The sequence below is a fragment of the Candidozyma duobushaemuli genome (genome assembly GCF_002926085.2).
Source record: "Candidozyma duobushaemuli strain B09383 chromosome Unknown B_B09383, whole genome shotgun sequence".
In the NCBI taxonomy this organism is placed as follows: domain Eukaryota; kingdom Fungi; phylum Ascomycota; class Pichiomycetes; order Serinales; family Metschnikowiaceae; genus Candidozyma; species Candidozyma duobushaemuli.
Window position 1 is genome coordinate 821,573 of NW_020289895.1, and position 21,080 is coordinate 842,652.

Below are 21,080 nucleotides of genomic sequence, written 5' to 3' on the forward strand. Positions count from 1 at the left end.
TCAGTCGGCCAATTTTTCTCGTTCCGCTTGAGAGGGGTAATGAATGTCTGGATTGAGTTTTGGATAGCCCCTCTTGCATGCAGGAGCAAGCTGCAACCCGCCTACGGAACAACCCACGAGTACCTCTTCGTTGCATAGGGGATCTGATTCAAGACACTAAGCCACACTGGGACAATCAATCAGCTAAGGCATCGCTGAGCGGCGCTTTGATTGTTTCGTAATTATTAAAAAGAAATGCAGTTTGGCCGTTTCTCCATCGGCCGTGGGTTGCCCAACAACACAATGACGTTGACGTGCTCTTCGATGACTCCGCTGTGTATGCAGGCGACCATGGAAGCCGTTGGTCGCTACTTTGCAGCAGGGACGAGCGGGTTATGGTGTCTTGCTCGCGATAACAAATCAAAAAGCGCGATGGCCAATGAAAAAGTAGCTGTGCAGATGTTGTGGTGCTCGGCGGGGCTCATTCGGCGCGGGTGGGGCTGTCGGCGGGACGAATGTGCAAGTCCGAGCCGGAACAATTCTCAGCGCTTTTAATTGTTCCGAGCGAAAATTTGCTGGGACCTGGACGAAGCCACATACAGTGCTTGGCGAGAAAGCACATTCCGTTTTTGGATCTCGGTATGCACTGCGAGGGCAGGCCGTATAGACGTAATTGGTCCCATTCATGCGTTCTGCCTGCGGGAAATTATGGTGCAATTTTGCATCTCGCCCTTCGTGATTTTTTTTAGAACCTCAAGGCGTTCGGGATCAACACATAAATGACTCACCTCGGCAAGGGGCTTAAGCACACACGGCCAAATAAAGTGGCTTTGCTGCGTACCCAATATTTAGGAATGCTTCATGTAGCTGCCGGCAACTAGAATCGTCCTTTAATTATATGGGCATCAGCCTGATTAGGCCAGGGTTTGAACCGTTGTTATTCTTCTTGTGTCCCTGACTCTTGGAACCACCTCTCCCTGTCTTGTGCCTCTTCTGGGATGGACCCTTATGTGATTGGGACCGCTTTTTCTGAGTAGGTGGAAAATACTGTGATGTGTGCTCACTGATTGTGCTGTTTCCTTGTGTACTCTGAGAGGGGTAATCCGGGGAGGCCTTTTTCCGTTCTCTGGCCAAGGCGCCCAAAGTCTTTTTGAAATACTGGAAATACGGCGCTTGGTCCTTGCTGATGTTATCAAGTTTTCCAAAGTCCCGAGCGTTTGTAGGAAGCTTGATTGCCATTTCTTTGAGCGCGTCGTCTCCGAGAAGGTAGTTTGGCCTGGCAAACCTGAGCTCTTGCAGCTTTTGATGACGGATTTTCCGAAGCTCGCCAAAAGCCCGCTCCACAGCATCCTCATTATTGGCATTGATCTGACCGTTGAATGTCTGCCTTGGAAGCGTGATCTTCGTTTTGGAAGCCTGGTAGAGATTCTCTTTTTCCTGCTCTTGATTTCTCATTTCACGGGCACTTACGAATGAATCTTGGTAACGGAAAGTGTTGAGACCATTGCCATTACCGGATGCAACGAGTCTGGTCCTTTCACCCTTCTTTGCCGAGTCTGCTTGCGCGAAACTAAGCTTGATTCGCTTCGATCCGTTCATCAAGGGCCTGGCATTAGGCCCGAGCTTGACATATGAAGAAGCAAAACCACCTTTCATAACCTGGTATTCTAAAAGACAACCTTCGCTTTGCAAGTGGAAGAAGATTCTCTCAATTGCACCTCTATCAAGCCCGTTTCCGAGACCATGGTACTGACTTTCGTGGTGGCCCATTTTCAAAATCTTTCCACTTCTAGAGCCCCTGTAAACGTCTTGACAGTGAATCGTTGTAACCTTGTCCAGCTGAATCTCTTGAACGAGCTTGACGATATTTTGGCAGTGTTCTGTAACATCCTTCACGACGGCTACAGTGTCACTGCAGCAGTTATCACACTTCTTGTTGCACTTTTTCGGATCAAACTCCTCGTTGAAGAAATGCAACACCTGCTTTCTGCGGCAATCCGACTTGTTCTCGCAATATTGCACAACCTGCTTCAATTTTGATAAGTGCGATTCCCTAGCTTCCTCTTCAAGCTTGTCGTCTCTCTGGATCAAACTCTGAAGACTTCGAGCGTCTTTATATGAATAGAACATGATACATTCACTCTCTTCACCATCTCTTCCAGCACGACCAGTCTCCTGGTAATATCCCTCCAAGGAACGTGGAATATACATGTGAATGACAAACCGAACATCCGGCTTATCAATACCCATTCCAAAAGCAATTGTAGCGCAGATCAATTGCAACTCATCGTGCTGCCATTTTGTTTGTACGTCGAATCTCTCATTGGGGTCCATGCCAGCATGGTAGAACATTGAGCGTATTCCATATTCATTAAGTTTCTGCGAAGTAGTCTCACAAGACTGCTTGGAGTGACAATAGATAATTCCTGTCTGTCCCCGCCTGTTTTGCATAATGTAGTCCCGGATCCATTCGTAGAGGTTAGATGGTTTGCTCTTCACCTCGTAGAAGAGATTTGTTCTGTTGAAACTCTGTTTTAGCAAAACGGGATTAGACATGCGGAGATGGTGGACAATATCTAGTCTCACCTTTTCGTTAGCGGTCGCTGTAAGTGCCATGACAGGGACTGTAGGGTACTGCTGCTTGAACATACTCATGCCTTTGTAGTCGGGTCTAAAGTCATGTCCCCAGGAACTGACACAATGCGCCTCATCCACCACGACTCTAGCAAGCATATCGTTTTCATAAAGCTTGGTGAGTACCTTCTGCACACGTACGGAGTTGTTGACCATCTCAGGCGACAAATAAACGAGATCGAGCTGACCTGAGGTGAGAGACTTGAAAGTAGCATTCCTCTCTTCACTAGAGCCCTTGGAACTGATCATCCCAGCACGAATGTTTTTGTCAAGCAAATGTTGGACCTGATCTTGCATCAAAGAGATTAATGGTGAAATGACAAGCGTCGTGCCCTTTGATTTTCCATTTCTCACGAGCGCTGGAAGCTGATAACAAAGGGACTTACCACCTCCAGTTGGGATCAATACGAAGACGTCTTTGCCGTTGAGAGTGGAACAAACAACCTCCAATTGGTTGGGACGGAAGCTTTTGAGCTTGAAGGTTTTCTCTAAAACATCGTAGACTTCGTTAATAAACTTCTCAGATCCAGGAAGCACCGTTCTCTCAGATTGGCTCAGCTTTCCGACGGATTTGGAGAGCTGAAGCAATTCGTCATCATCGTCACTGAAATCCTCATCACTAATAACGACTTGATTGGGCTCTACTTTGATTCTGGTATGAGATAACTCATTGAGCGCTGCCATATCTTCATCATCCATATCATCCTCCGATGGAATTTCGACAATCTCATCACGAGCCTCATTGAGCTGCGTGGTGAAGTCCATGGGGTTGGCTTCCTCCTCTTCGTCACTAACCTCAACTAGGTCAATCTGATTGTCCTCATCGGTTTTCTCTCCCGGTTGCGTGTTGTATTTGAGGCCGTATCTTTCAGCAACGTCCTGGGACAACTTGATATTCGCCAACTCGTCGTCCATATCGTTTCCTTCAGGCAGGCGTGGGGCACTGTCCTCGATCTCACTTTCGTCCTGGTCAGAATCAGCCTGTGTAGCTCGAGGACTAACATAGGTGTCGTCAATCGATTCAACATCATCTACAGCAATGAAGCCACTGAGATCTGTGTCTCTGTCGTCAGCCTGAGAAGATCTCAAACCGTCCATGTACTCTTCACCAAAGTCGTCCTCCATGTCGTCTTCATCCACGAACATAGACTGGCGAGGTGGTTCTCCATTTTCTTTTTGTCGACGAGTTTCCATGATGATCTGGCGAGCCTCTTCCTTGTTTCTTTCAAACTCGTTATCCTGAGGGCGGCTCTTTGCGTAGGCGAGAAGGGCGAGAAGTTGAACGGAGAAGTAGGAACCTCTGGCTGTCTTGGGGGCTGTGGTTCAGGCGAAAAGGGAATTTGAACATGATTTTCAGCTCTTGGAAGCGGCTGTGACGACTGAAGTGGCGAATCGACGCGGATGCTTGAAGGAATACCGAGGTTTGGTTGAGGTGCCTCAGAGAAGCTAGAAAGCTTCGACAAGTCGTCTTCATTCGGGAGCGGATCAAGAAACGTGAAACCCGCCCTCATACGCAGCTGCTGAGCATCTAGGGCGCTGAATTTGTTTGCAAAGTTCTTGGAAACCCACTGGTTTTTGGCGTCGAGAGAAAGCGATGTGCTCTCGTTGACTGAGTGCCTCTTCACCAACAAGTTGATCTTTTCCTCACAGAGCCGTATATACGCCTGGAGCTTTTCGACGTCGTTATCGGGTTTCGACACAGCTTTAAGCTTCACCGGCTCCGGCTGGACGGGTTTCGGCTGCACTCTCGGTAGTTGATCTAGCGTAGTCTGTGGTTTAACCTTAAGAGGCGGGAGTGCCTTTGTATCTATAAGTTTGAGCAGCTCAGAATCACTGAAATCGGACAAATCGTCGAGCTGGTTGAGCTGGGTGGAGGCCATATGCGGGCCTGGTGCTGGATCGTTGTTTCTGGATTGTAGGCCATAAGATGTAGATGTTTGAAGGCTGTTAGTTGTAGATGCTGCTTTCGGTAGACTAGGTCTGGAATCTGGAATAGACTGAAAGTTTGTCTTCTCTTTAGGCAAAGCAGTCCCGTTTTGGGAGTTTCCGTTGCTTTCAGGGACCCGATCAGCTCCTTGAGGACCTCTCGGTAGAGCTTGGAAAGGCATTTTGAAAGCTCCATCTCTTCGATTTTCCAGTCCCTGGCGTTCTAGAATCTGGACATGCCACGGCGGCGGGATCTGCGGCTGCGACGCGTCTACCCACGTTCGTAGCTCCTTGAGGTTGTTTAAAATCGCCATGGTTATGGGTGGTGTTTACGCGATGTTTGATATTTGATATGCGCGTGCGATGTGTTGATGGGTGGGATTTGTGATTTTATGAGACTGAAAAATGATGCTTTTTGGGGTACCGGGTGAAGGATTAAAGGTGTTTCGGTAGAATGGATGGTTTGTGGATTTGGAGTTGTGGGTTGTTTGGGTGAGAGATGTAAAATGGCTGCGAAAAAGGTGGTTGAGGTATATGGAGACGCATTGGTGGCGAATGAAGCAATATTAGAGATCAAAAAACAAAAAAAAAACAAAAGATCCGTATATCTTTCAAAATGGGGTAAAAGATGGAAGTATTGAAAGAGCTGAAATGCGGGTGAAGCGGATGTGTTGGTTGCATATATCATACATTCTGTAGTATTCCAGAGTGCACTGATGAAGACTATGACTTAGCAGTTCATTTTCTTTTTTGGTAGAATACTTCAATTTGGATCACTTATAGTTACAGCTGAATGCTGCACGAAATCGGAAGGCAGCCTACTGTATGTGGATGGCACTTTTCGGAGGAATCAAGCGAAGCTCTCACCATAACGGTCAACAAGAAGAGTTACTAAAGCCCTACTTGGTTCTATCTGAGATCTACCAAGAGAATCTTGAAACACGGTTTCTTGAACTACTCCCCATACAAGCCCAGACTCCAGAGTCCAGGGAGAAAGTTTCATAGACAGAGTTCAATCAACGCTTCCACAGAGTTGAATATGGCGAGAGTGAAATATGAGCGTCTCAAAGAAAGTGATATTCAGGACGACGAACGATATCTTGGGGAGGAGCGTGATGTGCAAAGGGACTATGAGAGGGAATCTCCTATTTGTGAATTGGGTATAGAGTGTTTTTTTGAACTGCTTATTTTGTCCAAGTAGAATAAAAACGACAACAAGTATTGCTTGTTGTGAGTTTCGATGTGGAAACGCAGATCACCCCTTTCAAACATCCTCATGTTCTCCTTTTGAATAATCTTAAGCAATGCCTTGGGAGTCGGGTTAAGCACTCCATTCTTTGAGAGAATGTGAATAGACTTTTCAACTGACACCACATACATAGAGACCTCCGCTGGACACCCAATACCAATTGGTATTTAAATCCATATCGGCGGAAGATGCCAGGCTTCTACAATTAGTATTTATACCGAGAAGGCAGAGAAGTCTGCCTTCATGTCAACTGTCACCTCCACCCAGCCAAGACCGATCCCACCACCTTGATCTCAGATCCAGCCGTCAGCATGTCAAAGGCAAATCCAAACCTTTCACTATTCTTCCGTGGAGCAAATCTCGTGATGGAGGGGAAACCCACTGGCCGACCAGCACATGAAAGCAAGGAAGGAGAGAACCGAGGGCGGCGAATCAGCCGATTCTGCGAATCAGCCTATGTGGTCAGCAATTGTGGTTTTTCCATGGCACCAGGATCCGACCACTTGTGGCTTGACATGTCAGAAATCAGACAATCGAGGGTCCACAATGGCATGTGAAAGCGGCGCCAGATCTTTGAGATAACCGGTGGAGGGAGAGCAGAGGCAACTTTCATTCTACTTTTCTTTCTTTTATTTTTTCACTTTTTTTAGAAGAAGAGATGGCTCAAAGGAAAAGGAGTTAGGGGAGATGGAAAACGGCGCTGCAAGGTGGGGTTTAGCGGGATCTTATTTTGTTGAGAGAGTCTAGTGTGCCTAACGCCGGTGCCGCGTGGGTGCAAAACACCAAAGACTGTGGACTCTAGAGTGTTATTTTCGTATTTTTGAAAATCAATGAATTGTAGTAGGAGAGTCTCATGGCAGACCGTGGTTTCTCCGGCAAAGCCCTGTGGCTTGGGATACAAACGGCAGAAAATGGGCATATGGAAAGCGAATATCGGCACAGCCAAGGAACTAGACGACTTCCGGTCAGTTTCGGTCGAGCAAGAGAACGGTATGCTGGTCTAGGAAAATTCCACTCAAGACGTGGAAGTCTAATTCAATGCACAGACGCAGCAGCAAGAAATAAACGAGCAACGGCATAACAAAGCTACACAAAGCCGGACCCCCAAGTTACATTATCACAATACGCCCATGGAATATCAAAAATACATCAAAGTTCCATGGCTTCCATGGCCTCCAGAAATGCAACATCGATTATCTAGGGCCTTCCACGGGCAGGCTACAGCGAGAAAACGTCATTTTCCAAAGTTGGGCTGCGGAGTCCGCGGGGTGGGAGGGTTTGGGGCGGTGAGAGAAGCCGGAAAAAGTCCGGAGGAAGTCGGAACACAAGAAAGTGGAAAAACCAGCCAATGGCCGCCGCCGGGCATTACCCCCGGTGCCGCAATCGAAAACGAGATTTCGATGGTGAAAATAATGGATTTTTTTTTTTCATAGCATTGTTTGGTGGTAGGGGTGGAGAATGCTGAGGTGAATGGAGGAGAAACAAGTCGCAGTCAATGAGGCAGGTGTCAACGGTGGCTGCGCAGAGGGGAATAGAGAGAGGGGGAAGCGGAGACGGTGTGAAAGTGGAAAGTTTTTTTTTAATTTGTAGTTGGAGGTATATTGGCTCTGTAGGTGTTTGGAGGGGTAAGGGTTTTAGGGGAGGGTTGGGGCAGGGTTTGCCGAGGGTGGGAATATGTGGTGGACGAGGGTGGGCCGGTGTCCGGCGATGCCCTCGGGTGGGGAGTGGAAGGTTTTGAAAAAAAGGTCGGTGGGCGATTTGTAACCGGGGTTTGGGCAGACCCTCGGAACTGGCAGGGGACCCTCGGAATTGGCAGGCTGTGTATGGTGATTTTTCGTCGCCGGCTCCGGTCGGAAATGGGCGGCGGTTGGGTGATTTTGGACTGTGTGCAGGACAACCAGCTTTAAAAGCGAGTGAGCATCAGGTGGAGACCGCCCTCGGCAGGGCCTCGGTGCCACCCTCGACCGCACCCCCGGAACACCAAACACATAGCGTCCCCTCGGTGGCGCCACTTCCCCGAATCGCATTCATATCCGACTCGCCGGATTATTTCTGCGCATGGCCTTACTATTAAACCCCATCGTCCCCCAGCCTCAGGTGCCGTTTTCTCCACCTCATCCTTCCACCCCCGGATTTCCCACCCCATCCCTACTATTAATTTCTACCGCTGCCCACCCCCGGCTCCCCTCGTCCATAGCCTACCTTCCCCCCGGTCTTCCCCTCGGATTAACTCAGGCCTTCTCCTCTCTTTGTTCAGGACTCCTCACTTGGTGCATACAGCCATCTATATATTTTGCACCCATTTCCACACGCCTTGACAATCCAAACCCGCTTTTTCCACAATAATGACCACCTTCCAAAGTCACTTCCAGTTCGGCCCGCTTCCGGACCACAAAAAGCAAACTTACACAGGCCAGGCCCTTCTGGACCCTCTGGCCTCAGACTCAGAAGACCTCTTGCCTGACTTATGGCTGGAACCTCCCAAAAACCCCGTCCCTGTTTCCTACTCCACATGGAACGAGCCCAATTGGCAAACCCTGATGATGAGAGACGCCTCCTTGGAATACGCCCAGCTGCTTCTCCCCCACTCTCTATTGGCGCCTTTAACCGAAGAAAACCTCGAAAGACAAGACACCAGAAACAGAGAAAGAGAACCCCGTACGTTCAGACAAGAGCGTGTGCCCAGTCTACTGAAGGAGTCCAAGTCGTCTTCGGTCAAGTCGGACGACAGGAAGTCCTCTCCCCGCCAAAAACACATCAACACCCAGCTCTACAAGACAGAATTGTGTGTTTCGTACATGAAGATGGGCGTGTGTCCCTACGGGAACAAGTGCCAGTTTGCTCATGGCCAGGAGGACTTGAAAACGGTGGAACGGCCTGCCAACTGGCGCCTGAAGCCCTGTGCAAATTGGGCCAAGTACGGTCTGTGCCGCTATGGCAAGCGCTGTTGCTTCAAGCACGGCGACTAGCTTTTATTTATTTCACGACTCACGATAAAAATGGTAATATATGCGGGACCAGCGGCGCCGCTGGTCCAGATAGACAATCACTGTAGGGCAAGTCCATGAACCAGTATTGCTGAGGCTGCTTTTCTGGAATCTCTCAGTGCCATACGACTGTTCTGCGGCATTACATCCCCGGAAATGGAAATTTGCTCATCATGGAATATCGCTCATCACACGGGTGGAATATCACTCGGAGAATATCACTCGGGGAATATCACCGGAGAATATCGCTCGGAGCGGAATTGGGTGGTTCAAAGTCGTCTGCTTTCGTTGTTGGGCGATTCCATAAATAGTGCGGTTTTGCGTGGAATACGTCATTTTGGTGATTCCGGACCAGGTGGGGCAATCTGGGAAGTCACCTGGAGTCACAGTCACCGCTGGCTGCAAATTAGCGCAAACCGATGCTGAGGGTCTCACCTGGGAAAATGCAGTTTGAAAGGCAAGAAGGCAACACAATGTCAGCCAAGGCAGATTGCAGTGCATTCAGAAACATCCGCCTACACCTGCTTCTTCAAAGTTGGCGAACCCCACCACATTCTCCACCATTCTCAACAACCAAGGTACCACCACCTCTCAACCTCCCCACTTTTCCAAAACTCTTTCTTGTCTCTCTCGCTCTAATGCCTCGGCTACTTCCCCGCTGTCGTCAGATGGTCCTCGTACACTTGTAGATCCCAACGGCGATCAACCGTGATACAGATTTACACCACCGTCAGATGGAGGATCCCCACTTTCGGCATGAATCACAACAGTTTTCGGAGGTAAGGTCCGTGGTTTTGAAAAGTGGTGATGTCTTTGTCGCTCCAGCAGAAACCTCTTTTCATATGAAAGCAACTGGTTGGATGGAGCTTGTGCCGGAACGGCTCCGGTTTGAAGCCACAGGGATCGTCAACTTGAGCTTCTATCGGCTTGGCACAACGGTGGAAGATATGACAGTTGTAGAGGCATTTCTGGCGGGCTCGTTGACGGGATCAATAATATCCATGGGGTACGCCACAGATAGCAAAGTGAGCGAAAGTCTTCGAATCTCTTGATCTCAAGACGGGCCGGTGTGCCATTGAAATGGGTCAAGGATAGGCAGACAAGCTTGAATCTACTGAGATTCAGAATGGGCTCTCGCCTTAAATAGGCTAGTAGCCATATAACCGCTGCAACTCATTGAATCACATGTAATCGACACATGAAGATGGATAACATGGTAGTTGATAATATGGAGATTGTAGGACACACACTGCATTGTATCAAAAATGGTTGCAACTCATGCCCCACAGTTTGAGGATAAACAAAACTTGCAACATTGCGCTCCCATTGTCAGCATTCACAAGTCAACCTAGAGACGCAAAACTCTCTCCTCACTTTTATTTCCAAAACAGCGAGCAAAAGACATTCATGAACCCATAGGTACCAAGTCTCAGATATGACGTCAAACACCTTTTGACATGCTCGCTTATCGCTGCAGTACCGTTTAAAGGTCAACAACTCTTTCTTCATGGGTGGTCTGATCAACGGGAAAAACACTGCACAGTTTGTCCCAAAATTTTATAAAGACGATTCCAAACTTCGGCGATTTGTGCACTATATTGTGTGTGTGTTGTTGCCGGTTCTGTTCCTTCTAGTGTTGGCAGAGAATGAGCAGCCTTTCTATGGCACAAAGGACAGGAACGAGCTCAAAATGCTAGGAATGTTTCTCTATTCATTGCTCAGTTGGAGAGTCAGCAATAAGTTTGGAATCCGAAATTCTGCCTTACTCGGTCTGTTTTTCTGGTCAGGACTCGTCTTAGCAAGGTTTGCATTATGTAAGACAGGCGTGAGATTCATGGACCCTGCCCTCTCGCTATTAACCGTTCTACTCAAGCAAACAACTTTGATCTCCTTGGGGCGCCTTACATTCTGGCACGTCCCTCACCTTCACTTTTTGGTATGGTTTTATGGGCTCTCACATTACCCCAAATGGGGCAACAAGTACCTTCTAGATGTATTTGGCCAGAATCTGCTACTTCCGTGGTTCTGCGGAGTCTTTTGGTTCGATCTTTTGTTTTGGCTTAAACCTGATTGGATCCAGCCGGTGAAGGAAGGCCATTTCTAGGACTAAGCTCTTGATGACAAGATGTTCACACAAAGGCCCCAATTACAGACTTCTGACCCAGACCTATAATTGTCATTGCATCCGCTGTGTGTCTTCGCAATTATCCTTGGCTCACCGTTATTGACACCTCGACTCATGGTGAAGCCTGATACACCGCACACTGCACGAATATAATCCGCAATCACTGCACCTCGAATATCCCAGCAAATTACCGCAGATACAACAGATCTTGGCTTTCGGCTTAATTACCCTCTCGCCCACACGTCTTTTCTTCGAACTTCCCTGTAGTAGCTCATCGTTCTGTTCAGCAAAGGAGAAATTCACGCCGAGAATCGTGTTGATCGATATAAGGTTCTTCTCTTCCTCAAAGTACGAGTTCAAGTTTCTCCTGGCTGCGAGAATCTTCTTGGTCGAGGGGGTATTACCCAAGCGGACCTTCTTTCCTCCCGAGGGCCCCGTGTGTATACTTGTGTATCCAAAAGTTTTTGGAATCTCGAAGTTGGAGTTTGGAGTCTCCTTAGAAAGCTCTCCCAACCTCTTCACAATGAGTTTCTCGAGTTGAAGCTGCTGCAGCGACTTGAAGTTACCACTGGTAATCGTTCCGTTGCTGTAGTTTGCCTGTGTTTGAGCATTTAGAAGATCCGTCAAGTTATAGTTCACTTTTGGACGGTTCTTTGTGTTTCTGTTTACATCCTCGGCAGCGTTGGGATCATAGTGTTTTGCTGCAGGCCGTGCCAGTAGGTTGATCAGCGACAGGAAATATATAGTCAGGCTGTTTTTATCGTTTTGTTTGGGGACCTCTTCTACCAACATGTTGGTTTCTTAGTATACTGAGGTCTGGTTGATGTATGGTGTGTGGTGCACGGGTGTCTACAGATTAGTCCAGGCAAGTGGCCTGAATCAAGACGTATTTGGTGGTTCTATTTTATCTTTTTTCTTGTTTTTTGCTTTTCAAAAGTTCCGGACTCAGAAGTTGTTTGAAGCAGAGGAGAAGTTCAAGTGCTGATTTACTCAGAACTACTCACTTATCAACCTAACCTCAAGGTGTACTAAGGTGTACCAATAGCAGCCAAGAACTGTATTGAAAAGATAATCAGGCAAATTCATATTAAATTCTAGGCCTTTGGTTTTGCTTTCTTGAGCGGAGTGAGAGAAAAAATTAGAGATGCGGTAACCTTATCGATGTGCTCTGAGTTTGACGAGACTGTTCAAATAGATCTGATGGACTAATCCAACTTTCCCGAGACTTTCGGATAAAACGGGCAATTCTTGGTAAGTCTACCCCTCTAGGAAAGAACCAAGCTAAACTACCCTTGATCACGAAGATACTCACTTAAGGTACCTTTGTCTTGACCTCACAGACACTACCACAAAACAGCGTTTCTGCTTTCGAGAGAATTGTATGATCTGTAAATCGCTTTCGGGAGACTCACCAGAGAACTCGCCAAAAGCAATAGTACAACTCCTTCCTCGAGTTTCACACCCCTAGGTGACTTGTACAAGCTGATGTAGAGCACCACTGAAGTACTAGAGCACTCCAACCAAGCGTTCAGAACTCGAATCACGATAGAATATAATGACAGGAATAAATGAATATCCCAAATCACCAATCATCATCCGAAATGGCCGCCCCACCGCCCCCTACAAATCCAGTCTTACACCCACCAGGCAAACCCAGTGGCTCATATCAAAACAGCCTCTGACCATACGTCACTTTGTGTGTGGTGAGTGGCCGTGACGTTGTCCACAGCGCCCGGTATCGAGTAGCGGCGAGCCGCATTGCTGCAACGGAGGTAGCCTATCTTCATCGACTGTTATAGTTGATGGAGAAGAAAAGCAGCGGATTTTCGCATCTATATACCAGTTGCCTGGGGCGGGTAACCTCCATCACCAGCCACCGAAGCCCTGGCCCAATTTGCAATTAAATAGAAAAAGGCTGCTTTTGTACTTTGTAAAAAATCTCCCTTCAAATTGATTTTTCTCCCCTGTCGCTTTCCTCTCGGTGTGTGTGTGAAACTCTCACCTCAATTTTTCACCTCAAAACCACTTCTTCATCTATGGCCGTTCCAGAGGCACAAAACTCCGTCGGTTTGGACGATCTCCGGGAAAACGGCCCGGTAATTCTCGCCGACTCCCTCACTAGCAGAAGGCTTCCGGCCCTCAGGCTCGTTTCTCGCCTTCTAAAAGACAAGGACAGTGGGCTTCTTGAAGACAAGAGTCTTCTTCAATCTTTGGCCACGCTGGTCCTCAAGAGCTACAACTACTACCAGGACGCTGCGCTGAGGACGGCGGCCACGGAGGTGCTTGAACTGTTGGCGAATCTCGATTCTGCCTACGCCAAAGCCTCCCACAAGTTTATATCCAATGTTGCGGGAAAACTGGGCAATTTGGCCTTGACCGACCTTGTGTCCTTGTTGGCGTGGACGTGCATGCTTCTTGCCACCGACCTGAAGGCGGCAGGGTCCGAATTGACCGCTTTGGCGTCGACACATGCGGTTCTTTTGGGCAGTATTGCTGGTGTTCAAAGAAAGGGCACACACACGAAAAGAGTGCTTGATTCGGCGCTAGCCCAGTCGAAGAATACGTTGATCAAGGTGCTTTTGCTGGGTGAACCGGCTTTGGTGGAGCATCTCGCTCAGAAGGTGATTTCGGACCTGATAGACCCTTCTGCTGCTACGCTATACTTGGCGGTATTGGCTGAAGCCGTTCACGACCTCCAACCGACCCATCCAGCTTACATTGCACGCTTGAAGGAATCACCTGCAAACGGCAAGGTGGTGGACTTTTTCCTGGAAAAGGTGCTTTTAGCGAAAACGGCCCCTCAGTCGTTTTCCATTGCCTACTTCACCAAATGGTACATTGGAGAGATTCTCTCTGCGGACGTCTTCACGCAGAAAATCCTCCCTAATCTCGAGAAGGCCATTCTTCGTTCATCGGAAATCGGTTTCTGTCACCTCGTTGAACCTCTCTTTTCCACACCCACAGAAGCCACCGATTTGAGTACCGTTTTTGCATCTTCCAAGCTTCTTGGCCACACGCTCAGCGGTGTGAAATCCACTAAGGAGCACGTCAGAGATAAAGCAGCCGAAGCATTGGCGTTGATTTTCAAAAACGCCTTGCCTCATGTTTCTCTTGCTGATTCGGGAAAAATCGTCGATGAAGTGATCAAGGCATTCAAGGGCACTACCAATGCCGAGGCCAAGGTGCTTTTTGCAAAGAGCTTGGGTGATTTGCGTGTGCCTGAAGAGCAAAACGGGAAGCTTTTCGATGCCCTTCTTCCGTTGGTTGCAAAAGAGCTGAACGAGAATATCCTCGCTGCTTTGAACACCGTTTTGATTGGAAACTACGTCTTTGCCTTGCGTAACAAGCAGAATCCTTCAGAGAAGGTGCTGGCTCAGATCAAAACAGGCTTGGCCAGTCCAAAGCTCAATTTGAGAAAGATCTGGGCGGTTTCTTTGGGAGACGCTCTTTATAGAGATCAGGAGGAGAACGAAGCCGTGGTGCTGTTTTTCGAGTCTCTTCTTCCCGAATTGACCAAATCTCTTCAAGAGGCTGTTCTGTCGCCGCTTTTGACCGTTTCCAACAAGGGCATTGCCTGTGCATATGTCGCTATAGCGATTAGTCGTCGTTTCAAGGACCAGATCCAGCTTGACGAGGAGAAGCTTTTCAAAAAACCGCTTGAAGATTCCCCGACAGCTTTTCCATTCTCGTGAGCTCCAAGGTGCTTGCCAAGCTCAAGGGCGTTGAACAAAAATGGTCACTTCGTGCACTTATAGCATCTTTTGAGCACACAGAAGAGAAGAACGTGAAGTTTGGCTCTGCGCTTATTTTCTTTGCCATTTCTGCCAATGTGGCTTTCGACGTTCGTATTGAGGCCTTGGAGAGTCTCCGTGCTTTGATGAACAAGAGCGGTGAGAAAGCCAGTGACATTGTCATTCCTGCTCTTCAAGAAACCTTGAAATCTGCCGAGGAGAACTCTCAGGAAGTCGCCGAATTAAACCTCGATTTGAAGCACCTCGCCCAGGTCCTCAACGTTTTGGTTCAACAGATCAACCCCGATTTGTCAATCAAGAACCTCATCCAAGTCATAATCGCCGCACACCACCCCAAGATCCCAGTCAAGGAACAGTGGATCGGAGTCGCCTTGAGAGCTTCTCTTGATCCTGGTCGTGTGGTGGAATCTCACGCTGACGAAGTCCTCGACCACCTTCTTAATACCCTTTCTACTGCTCCTATTGGAGGAGATATTTTTAATGCTGCAAAGAAGGCCTTTGTCACTGTCGGATTCGTCAATCCTGAGGTGACGGCGCCAAAGATTGCCGATATCCTTGAAACTGATTTGGATACGGCTACTCTAGATGAGTATGATGCTACCGCTATCAAGATCTGGAAAGCAGAGGAGGGCGAGGTTGTTGTGGATGTTTTGAACGATGGTAAGCAAAAACCAGCCGACAAAAACAGCAAGGACTACGAAACAAGGAAATGGGAGGAAAACCTCAAGAAGGAGCTTGCCCAGAAGAAAGGTGCCAAAAAGCTCACCAGAGAAGAACAGCAGCTTGTCAAGGAGCAGTTGGCTAAAGAACTGGAAATCCGCAAGAATGTGGAGGCCAGAGTTCGTATCTACACTAGAGCACTCCACATTGTTCAAGAGCTCACGAGTGGTTCTGACGTTTTGACGTCTGGAGGTACCCGCTGGTACTTGAACGCTGTAAACGGCATTTTGAGTGTTGTCAAGCATCCCTTGGCGGTGGACATTTTTGGCGATTTCGCTATTAAAGTATTTATTGACGGATCCAGGTTGATCAACAACAGACTCGGGGTTTTGAAGGAAATGACCGGTGTGGCTGTTTTGAGAGTTCACGACGTCCAGGGTATTCCAGAGAACTATTTGGAATTGTCTTTGATTGAATTGTTGAGCAAGGTGTTGTTCAGAATCAAGATCTTGGCCGACGACTGGTTTGACAAAACCTCCTTCATTTACGTTTTGCCAATGCTTACCCAGATCCTCGTCCAGGGCCGTGAATTGGCTCTCAAGAACTCCAAAAAGCGTACGGTTACATCTGAGTTCGAGGAAGAGGACCCTCAGGAGGAACAGCTTCTTTTGACTGTCGATATCATTTCCACTTTGGCTCAGTGTTTCAGCGACGAGACCATCACAAGAGACACCATTTTGAACTCGTTGCTTTCGTTGATGAAGATCCCAACGAAGGCCAAGTTGGCAAAGGAGTGTTTCTTGACCATCTGCCAGCACATTTCGATCTCGCTTTCAAAAGCTGATATTGACCTTTTTTTGAGCAGCATCATCACCCCAGATGTTTTTGTTAAGCACGCCATTTTGCAAGGTATCGATTCTGAGTTCGATTTGAGCGACGACTTGAGCTACTCCAATGAGCTTTGGATTGCTACCCACGATAATGACGCTGCTGTTGCAGAATTGGCTGCAACCATCTGGGACGATAACAAGTTTGAGCTTGTGGACGATGCTGTCAACAGACTTTTGAAGTTCTTTGGTCACGAGGACGCTGGTATGCGTTTGACGGTCGCCAAGGCCACGGCTTCTGCTGTTGCTTTCTTGAAACCCAAGGTTTCAGATGTTTTCGATACCGCCTTGGAGTTGTTGATCACCTTGTTCTATGAAACGGAAAATCCACCACCACCGCCTCTTGACAAGTTCGGTCTTCCAATTACCAACCACGCAAGCCAGAAGGATGCATGGGAGGACAGATCGACCGTTGCATTGGCCTTGAAGGAATTGGCTCCTATGTTTGAATCCAAGGAGTCTGTTGAAAAATTGTTCTTCTTTTTGGTTGACAGGGAGACTTTGGGCGACAAGGAGAGTCTCGTTGGACAGGAGCTTCTTGAGGCCGGTGTGGCTGTTCTTGAACATCACGGACGTACCCACGTTGAGCTGTTGATTCCGATTTTCGAGAAATGTCTTTCCCAAAAGGACGAAGGTTCCAAGAAACAGGACCGTATCAAAGAAAGTGTCATTATTCTTTACGGTACTCTTGGCAGATACCTTGATTCGCTGGACGACCGTTTGCGTATCATTGTGGAGAGACTTCTTTCTACTTTGGACACACCCTCCGAGGACGTTCAGTACGCTGTTTCTGAGTGTATTGCTCCTCTTGTCAAGTCCATCGAATCCAAGTTGCAAGACCACCTTGACACGCTTTTTGAGAAGCTCTGGAGAGGCCAAAACCTCGCCATCAGACAAGGTGCAGCTTACGGTATTGCTGGTTTGGTGAAAGGTGCTGGAATCCGTTCTTTGTTCAGCAACGACGTCATGAGAAACATCATGTCTGCTGCTGAAGACAAGAAGGGTGAGCGTATGAGAGAAGGTGTTTCATTTGCATTGGACTGTTTGTCCCAGAGTTTGGGTGCCAGATTTGAGCCATACGTTATTGAAGCACTTCCAATTATCTTGAAGTCTTTGGGTGATTCTAGTGCTGCAGTTCGTGAGGCTACCGATATGGCTGCAAGACAGATCATGAAGAGCTCCACCAGTTACGGTGTCAAGAAGATGATTCCGCTCACCATCTCCCACATGGACGACATTGCATGGAGAACCAAGAAGGGCTCTGTGGAGTTGCTTGGTTCCATGGCGTACCTTGATCCCACCCAATTGTCTGCATCTTTGTCGACGATTGTGCCCGAAATTGTGGCTGTTTTGAACGATTCCCACAAGGAGGTCAGAAAAGCAGCCGAACAGGCGTTGAAGCGTTTCGGAGAGGTCATCAGAAACCCCGAGATCCAGGCCATTGTGCCCGATTTGATCAACGCCATCGGCGATCCTACCAAGTACACCGATCTGGCTCTCGACAAATTGATCAAGACCCAGTTTGTGCATTACATCGACGGTCCTTCTCTTGCGCTTATTATCCACGTTATCCACCGAGGCATGAAGGACCGCTCTGCCTCCACCAAGAAGAAGTCGTGCCAGATTGTCGGAAACATGGCTATTTTGGTCGACAGCAAGGACCTTCTTCCTTACTTGGGCAGCCTTGTGGCTGAGTTGGAGATCGCCATGGTCGACCCAGTTCCTGCTACCAGATCCACCGGTGCCAGAGCTTTGGGTTCTTTGGTTGAAAAGCTCGGAGAGGAGCAGTTCCCAGATTTGATTCCTCGTCTTGTGGACACCTTGAAGGACCAAACCAAGACCGGCGACCGTTTGGGATCTGCCCAGGCGCTTGCAGAGGTGATTTGCGGTCTTGGACTTGCGAAATTGGACGAAATGCTTCCCGACATTTTGAAACAGGCCTCTTCGCCATACTCCCACGTTCGTGCTGGTTTCTTGCCGTTGTTGTTGTTCTTGCCAGTTTGTTTCGGCTCCCAGTTTGCGCCTTACTTGAGCAGCATCATTCCACCGATTTTGGCTGGTTTGGCAGACACCGACGAGGAAATCAGAGACACCGCTTTGAAGGCGGGCCGTTTGATTGTCAAGAACTACGCCAACAAGGCCATCGACTTGTTGCTTCCCGAATTGGAACTTGGTCTTGCCGATTCCTCCTACAGAATCCGTCTCTCCTCGCTCGAGCTTACCGCAGACTTGTTGTTCCAGGTTACCGGTATTTCTGGTAAAAACGAGCTCACCGAGGAGCAGAGCTCTGTCAACCGTAACCTCGTGGAGGTGCTTGGCCAAGAACGTCGTGACCGTATTTTGGCTGCTCTTTTCGTGTGTCGTTCCGACGTTACAGGTGTGGTTCGTGCTGCTGCTATCGATACCTGGAAGGCCTTGGTGGCCAACACGCCTCGTACGGTGAAGGAGATCATTCCAAGCTTGACACAGATTATCGTCAGAAGATGTGCCTCGAGCGACGAAACCCACAGAGTTATCGCTGCCACTACACTTGGAGAGGTTGTTCGCAGAGTGGGTGCAAATGCTTTGAACCAATTGTTGCCCAGTTTGGAAGAATCGCTTGTTTCTGGCGATACCGACGCCAAACAGGGTATTTGCATTGCTCTTACGGAATTGATCAATTCTGCTTCCGAGGATGCCTTGCAGAACCACCAGGACGTTTTCATCAGAATTGTGCGTGCATCCTTGGTGGACCTGTCTCCAGAAGTCAGAAAAGCCGCTGCTCTGGCCTTCGAGGCTCTTCAGAACCATTTGGGCAAAGTCGTCATCGACGAGGTCTTGCCAAACTTGTTGCACCTTTTGGAATCCAAGGAGGACTCCGAAAACGCTCTCTTGGCTTTGCAGGATATCATGGAGACCAAGGCGGACATTATTTTCCCGATTTTGATCCCCACCTTGTTGAGCCCACCAATCGATGTTTCCAAGGTCAAGGCGCTTTCCTCTCTTGCTTCCGTTGCTGGCCATGCCTTGTACTCTCGTTTGGGCTCCATCGTCAACACCTTGTTGCAGGCTGTGATCGATGCCAAAAAGAACGGATCTCCAGAGGAACAGGAGCAGGTCAAGGACTCTTTCGACAAGATTTTGCTTTCCATCGAAGACGACGAAGGCGTCCATCCAATCATGCAACAGTTGATGTCGTTGGTGAAACACCAGGATGCCGACAAGAGAGCTGCTATTTGCGAGCGTCTCGGTCCATTCTTCTCCAACACCAACCTCGACTACTCCATCTACGTGCCTGACATGGTCACCCAGTTCATTCTTTCTTTGGGCGATAAGGAGCCTGAGGTTGTGGCTGGTACTTTTGAAGCTTTGAGCGCTTTGGTCAAGGCCCAGGATAAATCGATGCTTGAAAAATTGGTCAAACCTGCCCACCAGTCCTTGTCGATTGCCGGCGTCAGAGGCGAAGAATTGGCTGGTTTGGCCTTGCCTAGGGGCCCCAGCTGTGTGTTGCCAATTTTCTCTCACGGCTTGATGTACGGAAATGCTGAACAGAGAGAAATGTCTGCCTTGTCGATTGCCGAGATCATTCTGAGAACGCCTGCTGCCAACTTGAAGCCTTTTGCAACCACCATCACCGGTCCTTTGATTCGTGTCATTGGAGAAAGAGTTTCTGCCGACATCAAGCTGGCGATTTTGACCGCCTTGACGAACTTGTTGGAGAAGATTCCGCAGTTCTTGAGACCGTTCATCCCCCAGCTTCAGAGAACTTTTGTCAGATCCTTGAGCGACGTCTCCAACGACAAATTGAGACTTGGAGCTGTCAATGCATTGGGCGTTTTGATCGGTTTCCAGCCCCGTGTGGACCCCTTGGTCACCGAATTGGTCCAGGGTACCAAGAACGCCGAGGACCAGGGCATCAAGACCGCCATATTGAAGGCCTTGTTCCAGGTTGTGGTTAAAGGTGGTAAGAATATGAGCGAAGCTTCGAAATCGTCCGTTATGGCATTGGTCGAAGAGGAGATCAACACCGTCAGCGACAAGTCAGCGGTGGCTTATGCCCGTCTTCTTGGTTCGCTTTCTCAGATCTTGTCTACTGAGGAGGCCTCCAACATCTTGCTGTCCAAGATCTTGAACAAGCGCCACGACAGCGAGGAGATGAAGTTTGCCGTTTTGTCCATCAACTCGTTTTTGAGAGACTCGCCCAAGCACATTTTCGAAACCGGCATGGTCGAAGAGATTGTGCACTTTATTGGTGAGTGCTCAGACAACACTGTTCCATACATCAGCGACAATGCTGTGATTGCCATGGGTAAGCTTTTGTTGCTTCATGGCGAGGTGGCTTCTCCTAAACAGGCTGGCGATGAAAAAGCATCTTCTCCATTTGAACTTCCCGAGGCTTCTATCAAAAAGTTGATTTTCCAGTTGTGCAAGTGTGCGCTCAAACCAGAGCTGAACTCGCCAGATTCCAGAAGATTGTCATTGGTTGTTTCGCGTACCGTGGCCCGTTTCAAGCTCCAGCAGCTTGTTCTTCCTCATCTCAACGAAATTGGCCCTGCTGTTTTCGCCTGTTTGAGAGACGGTATTATTCCTATCAGACTTGCCGCTGAAAAGGCATATTTGGCTGTTTTCAACTTAATCGAAGACGCCGAAATGAAGGCGTTCAACGACTGGTTTGCCGAGGCTTCCAAGGGCCCTATCACCACGGTTGTTGGTACTACTATCCAACCTAGATCCATTGGAGACTACACCAAGAGAGTTGCTTCTAGATTGGCCACTGTGGAAAGAGAAAGATTGCAGGATGGTGGAGACGACGAGGCCTTGTTCAGTGATCGCTTCGAGGATGAAAACGAGGTTTGGGCCGTTGGAGGAAATTAGATATTGTGCTGGATAGAACCGCAGCAA

General features: G+C 48.4%; 4 protein-coding genes across 4 annotated transcripts; 2 read left to right on the forward strand and 2 right to left on the reverse strand. All coding sequences in view use genetic code 12, as the record gives it.

Moving 5' to 3' along the window:
- Nucleotides 1-873: 873 nt before the first annotated feature.
- On the reverse strand, nt 874-4,853 carry SGS1 (ATP-dependent DNA helicase; the record flags this gene model as incomplete). The annotated part of the gene is made up of 2 exons (XM_025480372.1): nt 874-3,921; nt 3,960-4,853. 2 exons carry the CDS (start codon nt 4,851-4,853, stop codon nt 874-876), a joined length of 3,942 nt encoding a protein of 1,313 aa, XP_025334672.1.
- A 3,280-nt stretch (nt 4,854-8,133) lies between these two features.
- ZSF1 (Zsf1p) lies at nt 8,134-8,757 on the forward strand (the record flags this gene model as incomplete). The annotated part of the gene is made up of 1 exon (XM_025480373.1): nt 8,134-8,757. One exon carries the CDS (start codon nt 8,134-8,136, stop codon nt 8,755-8,757), a length of 624 nt encoding a protein of 207 aa, XP_025334673.1.
- Nucleotides 8,758-11,087: 2,330 nt separating this feature from the next.
- CXQ87_001852 (uncharacterized protein) lies at nt 11,088-11,692 on the reverse strand (the record flags this gene model as incomplete). Its single annotated transcript, XM_025480374.1, has 2 exons — nt 11,088-11,107; nt 11,143-11,692. 2 exons carry the CDS (start codon nt 11,690-11,692, stop codon nt 11,088-11,090), a joined length of 570 nt encoding a protein of 189 aa, XP_025334674.1.
- A 1,244-nt stretch (nt 11,693-12,936) lies between these two features.
- On the forward strand, nt 12,937-21,053 carry GCN1 (Gcn1p; the record flags this gene model as incomplete). The annotated part of the gene is made up of 3 exons (XM_025480375.1): nt 12,937-14,484; nt 14,601-14,963; nt 14,991-21,053. The coding sequence occupies 3 exons, from the start codon at nt 12,937-12,939 to the stop codon at nt 21,051-21,053; spliced, it is 7,974 nt and encodes a 2,657-aa protein (XP_025334675.1).
- Nucleotides 21,054-21,080: the final 27 nt, after the last annotated feature.